The sequence below is a fragment of the Onychomys torridus genome, chromosome 5, assembly GCF_903995425.1.
Source record: "Onychomys torridus chromosome 5, mOncTor1.1, whole genome shotgun sequence".
Lineage (NCBI taxonomy): Eukaryota > Metazoa > Chordata > Mammalia > Rodentia > Cricetidae > Onychomys > Onychomys torridus.
This window is the reverse complement of record NC_050447.1, coordinates 11972001-11986911: the sequence shown is the minus strand read 5'-3', so window position 1 is coordinate 11986911 and position 14911 is coordinate 11972001. Positions and strand designations below refer to the sequence as shown.

The 14911-nt window shown below is 49.3% G+C and overlaps 1 protein-coding gene across 2 annotated transcripts; it reads right to left on the bottom strand.

Moving 5' to 3' along the window:
* On the bottom strand, positions 1-13754 carry Farsa (phenylalanyl-tRNA synthetase subunit alpha). Of its 2 annotated transcripts, none has more exons than XM_036187243.1 (13): positions 13565-13754; positions 7261-7398; positions 7077-7175; positions 6864-6982; positions 4547-4639; positions 4339-4467; positions 4150-4265; positions 1847-1931; positions 1637-1757; positions 1387-1555; positions 1219-1296; positions 953-1067; positions 1-401 (listed from the first exon to the last, which is right to left on the bottom strand). In XM_036187243.1, exons 1-13 carry the CDS (start codon positions 13709-13711, stop codon positions 263-265), a joined length of 1548 nt encoding a protein of 515 aa, XP_036043136.1. In that variant the 5' UTR covers positions 13712-13754; the 3' UTR covers positions 1-262. The 2 variants fall into 2 exon arrangements, with proteins under 2 accessions (XP_036043136.1, XP_036043137.1); XM_036187244.1 differs by having other exon boundaries at positions 1658-1757; positions 13565-13753.
* Positions 13755-14911: the final 1157 nt, after the last annotated feature.

Genomic DNA, 14911 nt, shown 5'->3' with positions numbered 1-14911 from the left:
TGAGTAACAAGGAAGGGCACCACATGAGGGAAGTGCCCGCTTTATTAGACAAGAGCTGACCGCAGGGCCCAAACCCACCCTTAGAGGTGCACTACATGCACCAAAAGACCAGCACAAGAAACCTGCTTCCTGTATTCAGGACCCTGCCCCTGGCTGGGTGAGGCAGAGGGAATGAGCTGGCCTCACAGAGGCCTCATAAATATTAGAGGTCACCACTGAGGGATGCACAGGGACAGGACAGGGCTCTCTGGGGCAATCTGTATCATGCAGCCTCCTGTGTCTGTAGTGACCTGGGCTCAATGTCCAGGCGGCATACAGGGCTGTCATATACCATCTGCAGGTTCACCCTGTGGCCCACCAGCTCTCGGATGTTATTGATGCCATATTTGATCATTGTTGGCCTGAGAGAAGAAACAGAATTTAACACTAAGTCAGACTAGGCTATCTTTTGCTTCTCAGAGGCACCCATCTTTCTCAGAATGAATGCTAAAGTCTTGCCCATGGTGAACAAGATGTTGTACCATCGGCCCAGTCACTTCCAAGCCTGTCTTACCTCCCATTCTCACCTCTGTTTGCACACCCCATGCTTAGTCTAGCCTCAGAGCCTTTGCACTGGCGGGGCCTTGTGTCTGGTACACCCCGCTAGAAACCTTCACCGCTTCCTAGGCTTCCAGGAAGCCTTCCTGGTCACCTAGTCTCCTAAGTCCTCCTCTATCTGCTCTGCAGCACTTCCGGCCCACCAACACTCTGCCTTGGGAATTTCCTGAGTGGCCGTGTTAGCTGTCCTTCCTTCTCTGCTAGGATCAGGTTGCATGGTATTGGGGAAATATGCTATCCTGTTCACAGCTCAGGGCCAGGCACAAGACTGGGCCTTCCTACTAAAGAATTGTCATTAGGCATGAACAAATGAATGAATGACGGAGTTATCCCAAGTTCTGGCCTGGGCACTCACCGCTCCAGGGAGAGACCCCAAGCAATAACAGACACATTCTCAGGGAGCCCCATAGGCAGGAGCATCTCAGGGCGGAAGACCCCAGAGTTGCCGACTTCTACCCACTTCTTTAGACCTGTGGGGACAAGGGGGGGCTAGAGTGAGCATGTGGATGATACTGCCCACAGAGAATTGGAAGATGGGCTAGGAGCTTAGCACAGAGGGTTACCCAGGCCAAATGTGAGGCCCCTCAGACAGCCCTCTGTATCCAGTTTCCCATCCCTGACCTTGGTGGTAGCTGAACACTTCCATGCTGGGCTCTGTGTAGGGGTTGTAGGCTGGTTTGAAGCGCAACTGGGTGATTCCTGTAGGGGTTAGGCAAGGCAAGCTGATGACCTGAGGTACCCTCTCAGGGACCCCAAATACTGCCTGCCTGGAGTGGCTTGCCTGCTCACCCAGCTTAGAGAAGAACTCCCTCAGCACACCCATGAGGTGGCCCAGGGTCAGCCCATGGTCAGCTATCACACCCTCAATCTGGTGGAACTCAGCCAGGTGTGTGGCATCCAGTGTCTCATTCCGGAACACACGATCGATGGAGAAGTACTTAGCTGGTGTGAAGGGCTTCTGGGGAGGAGAGGAGATAAGCAGGTCAGGCCCAGCCCTGGCACAGGTCAGAAGATCTATAGGACAGTACCAACCACCCACCCTGCCCAGGCCAAGTTGGACCTTCTGGGCTAAGCTGTAGAGGATGCGGGCGCTGGCTGATGTGGTATGTGTACGAAGCAGGTTTTTCCGGGCCTCTTCTAGCTTCCAGGTATACTTGTAACTTCAAAAGAAAAAGCAAGAAGTCTGCACTGTGGTCCTTGAACCCCAGCCTCCTGCCCCTCCCCAGCCTGAACCCCGCTTCTGCCTCACCCCTGTGAGCCATAGCCGCCCTGGGAGTGGGTCCGTTTCACCCGCTGGACGTAATCCATTGGTAGCTGTATGGCCTCAGCAGGATCTAAGCAGGACAGAGTTGTGTGGTCAATCAGCCCCTGTGTCTACTAGCACTTGGAGGTGCCTGGCACTCCTCAGCTGATGGCATCCCCTCTTCACCCAGAGCCCACTTACCCACGCTTTCCTCTTCACTGTGCGAAAAGCCCAAGTTCCCCTCTAGCCCTGACCTGTGACCTCCTGCTCTGGTCTCCTCTCATTCCTACTTGACCATGCCCTGCGGGCACAGGGTCACCAACTGACATTTCTGCCTCAGAACCTTTGCACTGGCCACATCTCTAGCTCCAGATGTCACAGATTTCTCTCCCTTACTTCCTTGTCTTTGCCTAAGACTTTTTTTTAGGGGGTGGTGGTTCTGAAACAGAGTTTCTCTGTGTAACAGCCCTGGCTGTACTGGAACTTGCTCTGTAGTCTAGGCTGGCCTCGAACTCAGAGATCCGACAGCCTCCGCCTCCCCGAGTGCTGGGATTAAAGGTGTGTGCCACCACACCCAGCCTTGTTGAAACTGAAATGACACACACATCCTCCCTAGCCCTGCAGGCACACACTTGCATCTCCAGTAGTTTTTAACCCACTACACAGATTCCTCAGGAACTACCTAGTCCAGAGTGGATCTCCCTGGGGGCAGGGACTTTCGTCCTACTCAGGACTGACTCAGTTGGTTAGCAGCAATCTTGCCGTGGGGGGGTGGGGGTCTTCAGATAAGCCTTGCTCAAGAAATATGTGACTTGTTCCCAATGCTTCCTGGAACCCAGGGCCCCCCTTAGGTTTGACAAGTGCTCTAACACTAAGATGTACCCCCAGAAGCAAATAAGCAAAACAAAATTTTCTCCTTTTTGGGGGGATGAATGTAGAATCCCCCTAAACCCCAGCGTCCTGAGGACTGGTGACAGGTAAGAGCTACCATACCCAGCTCAAGCACGTGAATTCTTTGGGAATGTTAACAGCATCGTTTTGGTACTTGAGTAAGTCTTTAGCAGGTACCAGCTGTGTTGCCCTAAGCAAGTGATATTCTTTCTGTGCCTCAGTTTCCTCCACTGTAAAAGGGGCTAACAGTGCCACTTCCTATAGTTGGAAGGTTTACAACAACGGAGTAGAAGTTTTGGGTACCATGACAACAGCAACATCAGTGCTACTAAACTGGGCACCTAGGGAGCTCACCTGTTCACCTCATACGGGAGAAGACCACCACTGTGAGAAGTCACTCACTTCTGAGGGATTAAGGACAGTGAAACACAACACTGAAGGGGCTGGCCTGTGACAGTGACCCTGGGTGCCATCCCTAGCAGCAGCACCAGCACACACATAGAGGAGACAAGTGACGAGTCTTGGTGGCTCACACTTGTGTTCCCATCATGCTGGAGGCCAAGATCAGTCATGGCTGCAATGGAGCCCTGTCTCAAACAAACAATCCAAAATAGTAAGGCAAGATGGTCTTAGCACTTCAGAAGCTGAGGCAGGAGGACAGACATGAATTCAAAGCGAACCTTGGTTACAACGGAAGACTATTTCTAAGAAAAACAATAACTGGGAGAGAGAGAGGGAGAGGGAGAGAGAGAGAGAGACATTTCTAGGACTAAGGACAACATGCCTCTATTTAAAAATTTATTTTTATTTTTCAATTATGCATACGCCTATGTGTCTGTGTGTAAGGTGTATGCTCATGAGTTTGGGTGCCCAAGGAGCCCAGAAGGCATCAGATTCCTTGGAGCTGGAGTTGGAGGCTGTTGTGAACCTCCAACATGGATGCTGGGAACTAAGTGAGTCTGAGGCCAGCCTGATTTACACAGTGAGTTCCACACAGTCAGTGAAGTTCTGAATACAGTAAAAGATCTCCATGCATTGCAGCATATGCCTTTCAACCCAGCCTTAGCAAGGCAGAGGGAGGGGAACCCCTGTGAGTTCCAGGCCAGCCTCACTTACGTGAGCTCCAGGCCATCGAAGGCTACATAGTGAAACTGTCTCTCTTAAAAAAATTCTGAAATTAAACAACTCTGGGTGGTTAGCACAGGCACAACACAGACAAAGGTGCCACAGAAGGCCTCAGCCTGGCACGCTCAAAAAGCATAGACTAGGTACAATGGAGAGAAATCACTGGGGGATGGGACAGGCTGCCAGGCCTTGCTGACTACAATGAGGCCAGACCTCATTTTATGAAATCAGATACCCCTTCCCTAGAGCTTCCCCCAGACCTGGGACCTTGGCCAGGCTCCCAGGCTCCCCACCTTTCAGGAAGAATGTGTCATGTTGGTCACGTGCTGGGTGCTGCTGAGGTTGGAAAAGTGCATCAAAATTCCAGAAGGAGCTCTCAATGAAGTTGTCCGTGGGCATCTCAGTAAACCTGCAGGAGACATGGACTGGCTGCCTTGCCTGTACCGGTAGCTGCCACACCCCATCCCAGGCCCTCTGCTCACCCCATCTCCAGGAAGATCTGCCGGAACTGGGAGCGGACCTTGAGCAATGGGTGCAGGTGGCCACTGTCTGGGAGCACACCTCGGGCAGAGAAGTTATAGGGCTTGAAGGGCCTGTCCTTCCAGGAGCCGCTGTGGGAATTCAGGGTACAAAGACATGAGGAGGGCTGCCCAACCCTCCCTCACAGCCTCTACCCTCTCCTTACCCTACCTGGAGATCATCTCTGGGCTCAGCTCTGCCTCCTGCTTGGACACACTTGTGCTGAAGGCCTTGCCCTTGCTCACCCAGTAGGTTTTCAGGATCCTGTGAATAGAGGAAGAGAAGGGACATTGCCCTCCCTTGATCGTCCATTGGGTGCTAGCCCAGAACCAACCATCAAGTCCCTCCGGTTTTAGGTGGTTTGTTGTTGTTTTAAGGGACTTCCCGTATCCCAGACTGACCTGGAATTCGCTACACAGTCCTGCTTCCACCTCCTATCTGCTGGAATTACAGGGTCATGTAACTTAGGACTTAGTGCATACTAATCCTAATCAACCAAGCTACACCCCCAGAACCTACCTGTTTTTTCTAGAGAGGGTCATGGGACAGAATAAAGCCTGAGAGGAAAGGCTTTAGACACTGTATTCCAGAGTGTGTCCTTATTTGCTTTGCTTTTTTTTTTCTCTTTTCTTAAACACAGTGTCATTACAGGACTCTGGCTGGCTTGGGACTCCTATGTAGACCAGGCTGGCCTTAAACTCACAGAGATCCACTTGTCTCTGCTCCCTGTGCTGGGATTGAAAGCATGTATCACCATGTCCAGCTGCTTTCTTTGTGGTGGTAGACATCAACCCCGGTGCCTTGGGCATGTCAGGCAAATATCCTACAACTGAGCTACATTCCCAGTTTTGTTTTTATTTATGTGTATTGTATATGTCTATATGTTTGTGTGAACGTATATCATGTGTGGGTGCCTGTGGAGGCCAGAAGGTATCATATCCCTGGAGCTGTCCCTAACATGGGTCCTGGAGCTGGAGTGACAGGTGGTTGTGAGCTGCCCAACATGGGAACTAGAAACCTAACACAGGTCCTCCAGAAGGACAGAGTGCTCTTACCCACCGAGCCATCTCTCCAGCCCCTCCAGCTTTTTAAAAATCATTATACTGGGCTGGAGAGATGGCTCAGAGGTTAAGAGCACTGGCTGCTCTTCCAGAGGACCCAGGTTCAATTCCCAGCACCCACATGGCAGCTCACACCTGTCTGTAGCTCCAGTTCCAGGGCATCTGACACCCTCACACCAATGCACACAAAATAAAGTTAAATTATTTAAAAGAAATCATTATATTCACTTATCTCTATGTGTGCTTGTGTGTGTGCACATGCTGCAGCTTATGTGTGGAGGTCAGAAACAACTTCGAGAAATCAGTTCTGTCCTCCTACCATGTGGGTCCTAGGGACGGAACTCAGGTTAGCAGGTGTGGTAGTGAGAATATCACTGGCCCCCATAATCTCATAGGCAGTGGCACTGCTAGGAGGTGTGCCTTTGTTGGGAAAGTGTGTCACTGTAGGGGTGGGCTTTGACGTTTCCTATGCTCAGGATCCCACAGTGTCTCACTGACTTCCTGTTGCCTGCAAGATGTCCAGCTCTCAGCTACTCCTCCAGCACCATGTCTGCCTGCACACCACCATGCTCTCCATCATGATGATAATGGACTGAATCTCTGAAACTGTAAGTGAGCCAACCCAATTCATGTTTTCTTCACAAGAGTTACTGAGGTCATGATGTCTCTTCACAGCCATAGCAACCCTAAGACACCAGGCTTGGTGACAGCATCTTTGGCCACTGGGCTATTCTGACGACCCTCTCTCTCTCGTCTCCTTTTTTTGATTAGGTGTTTTATGTTGCCCAGGCTGGCCTTAGATGCCTAATCTTCCTTCGTTCATTCTGCTTTGTCTATTGTCTTGACACCATCATTTGAAATTTTCTTATAGGGCCACTACCCATCTACCTGTTCATGCATTTATTTACCGTTTAACACTAGGAATCTAATTCGTTCCAGGGTCCATTCAAGTAGTGATGCATACAGATGGGCATGATATTAGGAAAGCATTGAGAGTTTATTTTGGGTCAGGATCTGTTACTTCACAACCCTCTGAGAAGGTATTTTATGAGTAAGGAGGCTGAGGCAAGCCAAGAGTTGGCCAGGTTGTCACCTTTAGCTAACCAAGCGCTGAGCCTAACTTCCATGGGGTAGTCCTACAAGCCCAGGCTGGCCTGGAACTCTCCTGTCTCAGCTGCACAAGTATGCAACACCAAAATGTTGCCTGTCGTGAGTGACACATGAGCAGGAATTTAACTGGCTGGCTGCCTGGAAGGGATACAGAAAGCCATTTCTCAGCAGCAGGTGGAGCAGGAGCAAAGGCCTGAGGGCTGCCTGAGCCCACCCAGCACAGGCAATGAAACAGCAGCAACCGGATGCAGGCAGGGCAGCTACCTCCCCGTCCTCACAGGTAAGGGGCGTGCCCACTGCAGTCTGCAGTCACTCACGCTTCAGTCAACAGCTTCCTCTTCCGGAGCTCATTCCTTTCCTTCTCGGCCAGCTTCTCAGCCTGGCCTGCCTGGACCAGCTGCAGCCGCCTCTGTACTTCGTCCTCTATACTGTCCACCTGGCAGAGGACAAAGGGAATGAGGGCTGGTGTCTGTCCCACCCGCCCTTCCATCTCCCTCCAGCCTGCCTGGCCATTTGCCTACAGGACTCACCACTTGGAACACCCGGGGCCCATCGGCTGCACTCTTGTCCACTCGGATCCACTTGTTGGACATGGCCTTGCTGAAGCCCACCTTGCCACTGGGCAGCCGCTAGGGAAGTGGGATTGTGATGAGTGCTCTATACGGGAGCTACCTGCATCCCATCCCCTGCCTGGACCCAAGCCCTGGACCCTACCATGAGCTCACTCTGCACCAGGCCCTCGAGAGGGATGCTTCTAAACACACGGGCCTCATGGCTGCCCTCCCGGGCAATCTCCTCACCCTCAGCAGTCAGCTCCCAGCACTTAGTGGAACGAAGCTCAGCCTCAATGACCTGCAATGAAATGAGCAGCATGTGCGTATGTGGTGTTCAAAGCCATCACCACCCTACAGCATTGGGCCGGAGAGTCCAGGACAGCCTCAGAGCTGGGGAGATGCCTCAGCAGTCAAGAGCACATTGACTGCTCTTATACCACACAGGGTGGCTCACAGCCACCTCTAACTCTAGTGCCAAGGGACCTGACTTCTCTAGCTTCCCGGAGCATTGGCACATATGCATGTGTACACACACACACACACACACACACACACACACACACACAAATAAAATAAATCAAGGCCATTCGTGATGGAGTACACCTTTAATCGAAGCACTGGGGAGACAGAGGTAGGTGGATCTCTACGAGTTCAAAACCAGCCTGGTCCACATATCACATTCTAGGCCAGTCAGAGACCTAGATAGAGACTAGTCAAAGACAAAATGAGACTCTACTTAAAAAATAAATAAATTGGGTTGGGGATTTAGCTCAGTGGTAGAGCGCTTGCCTAGCAAGAGCAAGGCTCTGGGTTCAATCCTCAGCTCAAATAAATAAATAGATAGATAGATAGATAGATAGATTAATTAATTAATTAATTAATTGCACTCGGTGGTAACACATGCCTTTAATCCCAGCACTCGGGAGGCAGAGGCAGGTGATCTCTGAGTTTGAGGCCAGCCTAGTCTACAGAGTGAGTTTCAGGACAGCCAGGGTTACACAGAGAAACCCTGGCTTGAAAAAACAAAATAATAGTAGTAGTAATAATAATAATAATAAATTAATTTAAATTCAAAGGTCAGCTTCAAAGCTATGTTACATGTCAACTCAACTTTACTATTTTCCATAGGGTGGGGAAAGAGAGGGGAGAGATTTAGAGGACTGAGGGACAGAAGGAGAGAGGGAAAGAGGGGGAGGGAGAGGGAGAGAGAGAGACAGAGACAGAGAATATGCTAGCTCGATTTTCATTCAGGATCTTGCTTTGCCATATATCCCAGGAAGGATTCAAGCCCCTGAACCCATGCAGTCTACCTGACTCATTTCCCCAGTGTTAGGACTACAGGTACATACTAATGTCCCTAGCTGAAACAATTCTTTTCTTTTTCAGATTTATTCACTTTTTATTTTTTATTCATTTGTTTTTTCGAGACAGGGTTTCTCTACATAGATCTGGCTGTCCTGGAACTCAGAGATCTGCCTGCCTCTGCCTCCCAAGTGCTGGGATTAAAGTGCGCTGCCGCCACCACCACCACTCAGCCATTCATTTTCCTTTTTATTTTATGTGCATTGGTGTGAAGGTGTCAGATCTTCTGGAACAGGAGTTACAGACAGTTGTGAACTGTCCTGTGGGTACTGGGAATTGAACCCAGGTCTCTAGAAGAGTATCCAGTGCTCCTAACCCCTGAGTCATCTCTTCAGCCTCCAGCCATTCATTTTTTACATTTATGTGTATGTGTGTATTCCTACATGAGTTTATGTACTGCTGTGGGATAACCCCTCTGTATGCTGTGAATATGTTTTATTGCCATTCGTTAATAAAGAAGCTGGCCGGGTGGTGGTGCCGCACACCTTTAATCTTAGCACGTGGGAGGCAGAGATAGGCGGATCTCTGTGAGTTCGAGGCCAACCTGGTCTACAGAGGGAGATCCAGGACAGACTCCAAAGCTACACAGTGAAACCCTGTCTCAAATAAATGAATAAAATAAGATAAAGACACTACTTTGGCCTATAGCAAGGCAGGATAGAGCCAGGCAGGAAATCCAAGCAGAGCTACAGGGAGAAGAAGGGTGGAGATGGGGGCAGCCAGCAGCCAGCCAGCCACCAGAGGAGCAAGATGTATTAGAGCCCAGGTAAAGCCACAAGACATATGGCAAAACATCGATTAATAGACATGGGTTAATTTAAGTTGTAAGAGCTAGTTAGTAATAAGCCTGAGTAACCGGCTAAACAGTTTGTAATTAATATTAAGCCTCTGAGTGATTATTTCAAAATCAGCTGTGGGACCGGGCAGGACAGAAAGCCTCCGTTTACAATGTACACCACCTGTAAACAGGGGCCTGCAGAGGCCAGAGGGCTTCAGATCCCTTGGAGCTGGAATTAAAGGTGGTTTTTAGTTACTTGTGGGTGCTAGGACCCAAACCTAGATGCTATGGAAGAGCACCCAGTGCTCTTAACCACTGAATATCTTTCCAGCCCTGCAGACCTGTAGACAAATTCCCTTTTTGTTTCCCCCCCTTTTTTTGTTTTGGAAACCAAGTTTGTCTGTGTAGCCCTGGCTGTCCTGGAACTCACTATGTAGACCAGGCTAGCCTCGAACTCAGAGATCCACCTTCCTCTGCCTTCCTAGTGCTGGGATTGAAGGAATGGTCCCCACCCACCCACCACTACCCCAGCCCAGACAAATTCTCCTTAAGTGCTAGGAATCAAACACCTGGGCATGCTAGACTAGCACTCTGTCATTGAGACACATCTCAAGCCTTTGTTTTTCGTGTGGTGTGTATGTGTGTGTGTGTGTGTGTGTGTGTGTGTGTGTGTGTGTGTATGGTGTATAAAAATATGTGTCCACACAGGTACACAAGTGCTTGATGGCCAGGGAAGCCATTCAGGTGTCCTGCTCTGTCACTCTCTGCCTTACTCTCTTGAGGGGGTCTCTCAAAGAAACTGGAGCTCACCATTTTTCATCTATGCTGGTAGAAGCACACCAACAATCCTCCTGTCTCCCTGTGACTCAACAGCTGGGGTGGCAGGGCTCATACTCAGCTTTCACATGAATGCTGTGGACCTGAATTCAGGTCTAGTGCCAAGTGCTCTTCCTCAGAGCCATTTCCCCCACCCTTTGGTATGCTAAGAGCACTTCTCTATATGTTACAGAAGGGTACCCAACTCTAATTCCTGAACAGATACATTAACTTGTTTAGAATTTAAAAGTTTAATGGCAAGGATCAGGGGAGGAAAGGACTATGTAAGTTTATTTTACATAATCAGCTGAAAAGTAAAACCGAGAAAGTCAACAGAAGTCAGTGCGGTTACACTGCCCTGAGGAGGTGGTGCTGGGTTTGGAGGTCACGGAACCACCGCTGTTCTTTAGCCAGACATGATGCTACCCTCCTCTCAATGAGATAGCCAGGGCTTTAGAGATACAAAAAACAGTTGCAAAATTGAAGCATGCCCTTTTTTCCAGTTTCTGAGTAGTCAGTTCTTTCAAGGTTGTATCCACGAAAGTGGAGAACTGTAGCTTGTGAGGCCACGTTCTCCTAGGGAGAACTCATCCATTCAATGGTGGTGTCTGCTACCACACCACCTCTGCTGCCACTGGAGAAGCAGCAGACTCGCCTTCTCCAGGTTAATGAGCTTCTCAGCCTCCATTATTTCCTTCTGTAACTTGAACAATTCACTGCCATCTTCCTCCTTCAGCCCCTTAAGACACTCACCCTGACCTTCGACCCCTACATCAAGCATGAACAGATGTTTTTCTTTTTTTCCCTTTTCCCTTCTACTTCTTATGGTTTTCATCTATTTATTTTTGAGGCAGGTTTCACTATGCCTCCTGGACAGCCTAGCCTAGAACTCACTATGTATACCTGGTCTTGAACTCAGAGATCTACCTACCTGTGCTTAAGAATGCTGCGGTTAGCCGGGCGGTGGTGGCACATGCCTTTAATCCCAGCACTCGGGAGGCAGAGCCAGGCGGATCTCTGTGAGTTCGAGGCCAGCCTGGTCTACAGAGCGAGATCCAGGACAGGCTCCAAAGCTACAGAGAGAAACCCTGTCTCAAAAAACAAAAAAAGAGAGAGAGAAGAACGCTGCCGTTAAAGGCATGAGCCACACCACCCACTCAACATCCTAACTCTTTTAAAAGGTGTGTGTGTGTGTGTATAGTCAGGGGACAGCTTTGAATTCTTGCCTTCCACCTTGTTGAGGGAGGGTCTGGGGGGGGTGTTGTTTTTCGAGACAGGGTTCTCTGTTTACCCCTGGCTGTTTTGGAACTCACTCTGTAGCCCAAGCTAGCCTCAAATTCAGAGATCCGCTGCCACTGCCTCTGCCTCCCGAGTGCTGGGATTAGAGGTGCGCCACCGCCTGGTGAAGGAGGGTTCTTATTCCTTGCTGTGCTGCTAGGCCAAGAGCTCCCTGGCAATTCTCCTGTCTCTGCCTTGCTTCTTAACAAGGTGATGGGATTACAGGTGTGCAAGGACTGAACTCAGACTGTCAGGCTAATATGGCAAGACCCTTTACCCAATAGGCCATATTCCTGGCCCCTATACTGTGATCTCGATCTGGACTCAATACTAAGAACACTGGAACTATAGTATGTACAACTAGTGACACTGATAAGTCACTTACCTACACTAAACATCATTTGTCCTATGTCAAGACCTAAAAATGATGTCATTATCCTAGGATTACAAGGATTACAAAACAAAGCTGAGACCAAAGTACAGAACTTGTGATCAACAAATAAACAGCCCACAACCTGGCCTCAGGGATCTTGCTTCCTGAGTGGGCCACAAGCTTCTCATTTCATCACAGTCCACTTGCCAATGCTGGAAGGAGAGCTTCCTCTGTTCCCGCCTTGCCCTGACTCTCCAGCCGCCTGCCTCCCACACCAGACACCATGCCCTCCAGCCTGGCGATATGCCAGCCTCAGTTCTCAGCACCCGACCCCGGCTCTCAGTTTTCCCTGGCAATCCTTCACAAAGATAATACATAGAATACAATCTGGCTGGCTACAGCTCCTAGTCTGGTCCTCCACTATTCTTGTGAGGTGAAGACATGCAAAGCAAGCTGTGCACAGTGGTAAAAGCTATGATCTCAGCTGTCTGAGAACCTAAGGAAAGAAAATGGAAAGCTCAGGGCCAGAATGTTCTATATACATGGTGAGTTCAAGGCCAGCCTGGATGAGTGAGAGCCTGTTTCAAAATAAAAATAAAAAGTATCCAAGCACTGAGAGGCAGAGGCAGGTAGATCTTTGTGAGTTTAAGGCTAGCCTGATCTACATAGTGGGTTACAGGATAGCCAGGGCTATGTAAAGAGACCCTGTCTGAAAAACAAACAAACAAACAAAAAAAGGCCGGAGAGGTGCTTTAGGGGTTAAGAGCAATAGCTCTTGCAGAGGAACCAGGTTCAATTCCCAGCACCTACCTACATGAAGGCTCACAACCATTTGTAGCTGTGCCACGGGAATCCAAAACCCTCTTCTGGTCTCTTCCTCCTCAAGAAGGCACACATATAAACACAAATAATTTTTTACAAAAAGCGGGGGAGAGCTAAGTATTAAAGGCATAAGCCTTTAATCTCAGCCCTCTGGAAGCAAGCAGATTTCTGTAAGTTGGAGGCCAGCCTGGTCCACAGAGCAATTTCCATCACAGACTGCAGCTATATTTCGGTGGTACGGCTCTTGCCTAGTGCGCAAGGAGGCTCTAATATGGAGATGAATGGTAATGAGGGGACCTAAAGTCCATGCAATTATGCCCTGACGGTCACTCCGGCCTGTAATCCCCATACCAATGCCCTGCCATTGATGTCTTGTGTGCCATCATTTTCCTCTACCAGACCTGACCCAATTATCATCTCCACCAGATCCCGGTTCTCTATCCCCCTAGCACGAGGTCAACTGTCACAGTTGGAACTGAAGTTAGAACTGTGAACCACCATGTGGATTCTGGGAATTGAACCGTGGTCCTCTGCAAGAGGACTTAACAGCTGAGCTATCTTGCCAATCCCAAACTCTGCTGATGTTAACTATCCCTTTAAAATGCCAAAGGAGGGGCTGGAGAGATGGCTCAGGGGTTAAGAGCACCAACTGCTCTTCCAGAGGTCCTGAGTTCAGTTCCCAGCAACCACATGGTGGCTCACAACCATCTGTAATGAGATATGGCGCCCTCTTCTGTATACATAATAAATAAATAAATCTAAAAAATAAAATAAAATGCCAAAGGAAACACAACTCTCACATCATTCAGGTCATTTGCGCCTCCCAATTAGATTGCAACCCCTTTCGGGGCAGCGATCTCCTCTCGTCACACCCCTACGCGTGCCACGCTTTCGCCTTAATAGGCATTGGTCGCCTGAGGAACAAAAATGGTTCAGACTTCCCACCTGCTCACCCACCGTGCACTCACATGCAACTTCCCCTAAGCAGCCGTAATGGGCCACAGGGGTAAGAGCCACGCGGGCCAGCGAGCTCACCTCACCCAGAGCCTGCAGGCTCTTCACTGCGCCCACCACCACCTGGTGCTCCACGCCCAGCTGAGCAGCCAACTCCGCGCTGTCCAGGCCGCCATCAGCCGCCTCCAGCCGCCGCAGCAACTGCTCCAACACAGGATTGTCGGCCATGGCGGCTCCCGGGAGGGTAGGAACGTTCAGGCCGCCGGACGGGCTGGGGAACCGGAACCGGAACCTCGAGAGCGCGTAAGTCGCCATGTTTAATGTGGCACAGTGCAATGGCGGTGTGTGTGTGTCGCCATCTTAAGTGTGGCAGTTAAGCCGCAAATGAGCCTAAGGGATTCAGGATGCTTTATGTAGTTTCTCCCCAGCGGCCTTTAATTAACTAGTGAGGTAAATTTGATGACTTGAAGGTCAAAGTAGTTTTCTTTTGGTTTTTATGTTTGTTTGTTTTTTGTCTTGAGACAGGTATTATCTAGTGGAGGCTAACCTTGAACTCATCCCTTGCTACATTTCCCAAATGCTAGGATTACAGAGAAACACTATACAGCCTGAATGAAAGTGAGTCTATGGATTCCCTCACCCCTGCAATTCTCAAGTAGCCACCACCAGCAGGCTCAGATCACTGCCAGCTTTCTAGGATTCTCTCTTGCCTAGAGATGAAGCATTGGGTGGCGGGCTGGTCATGGCTATTCTGTTGATGTTTTGCGTTGTTTTTAGATTCGTTCACTTTATGTGTTTCACCTGTATATATGTCTGTGCATCACATATGTTCATGGTGCCCTCAGAGGTCAGAAGAGGTCATCAGATCCCCTGGAACTGAAGTTATGGATGGTTGTGAACCACCGTGTGGATTCTGGGAATTGAACCGTGGTCCTCTGCAAGAGGACTCAACCGCTGAGCTATCTTTCCAATCCCCAACTCTGCTGATGTTAACTATTCCTTTAAAATGTCAAAGGAAATGTGGGTAGAGACCATACCCATTTAGGGAAGAGAGATTCACCTAGGAACAGTTATAGAGTGTGCTGGCCTGCATGAAATACTCCAGGTTTTTTAAAAAATCTTCCCAAAGTTCATAATGTAGTTACTATATAAATCTACTTCACAGGAGAAAAAATGAGGCTCAGAGGCAAAAATGAAAACCAACAAGGAGTTGATGGATACAGCCAGAAAAGTTATAAGCCCTCCAGCTGCGACACTTCCCTGTGCTCTCAGGAGTTCAAGGCAATAATATCTAATTGATGCTTTTTTAAAATTATGGGTTTCATTCATATGGGGTCCTGTGACTCAATGTGGGGGTTACCAAAAAGCTGGCAACAGTAACAATAGGTTTCTGAATATTCAGTGACCAAAATTAATTCAAAATCAAGG

What these genes read in the sequence shown, in the direction of transcription:
- Farsa (XM_036187243.1), bottom strand. Translation starts at nt 13,711, where the DNA reads ATGGCCGACAATCCTGTGTTGGAGCAGTTGCTGCGGCGGCTGGAGGCG. An exon ending in GGCCCCGGGTGTTCCAAGTG is followed by an intron (nt 6,983 to 7,076) that starts GTGAGTCCTGTA and finishes GTCCTCTGCCAG; the next exon opens with GTGGACAGTATAGAGGACGA. An exon ending in AGCCCAGAGATGATCTCCAG is followed by an intron (nt 4,468 to 4,546) that starts GTAGGGTAAGGA and finishes GAATTCCCACAG; the next exon opens with CGGCTCCTGGAAGGACAGGC.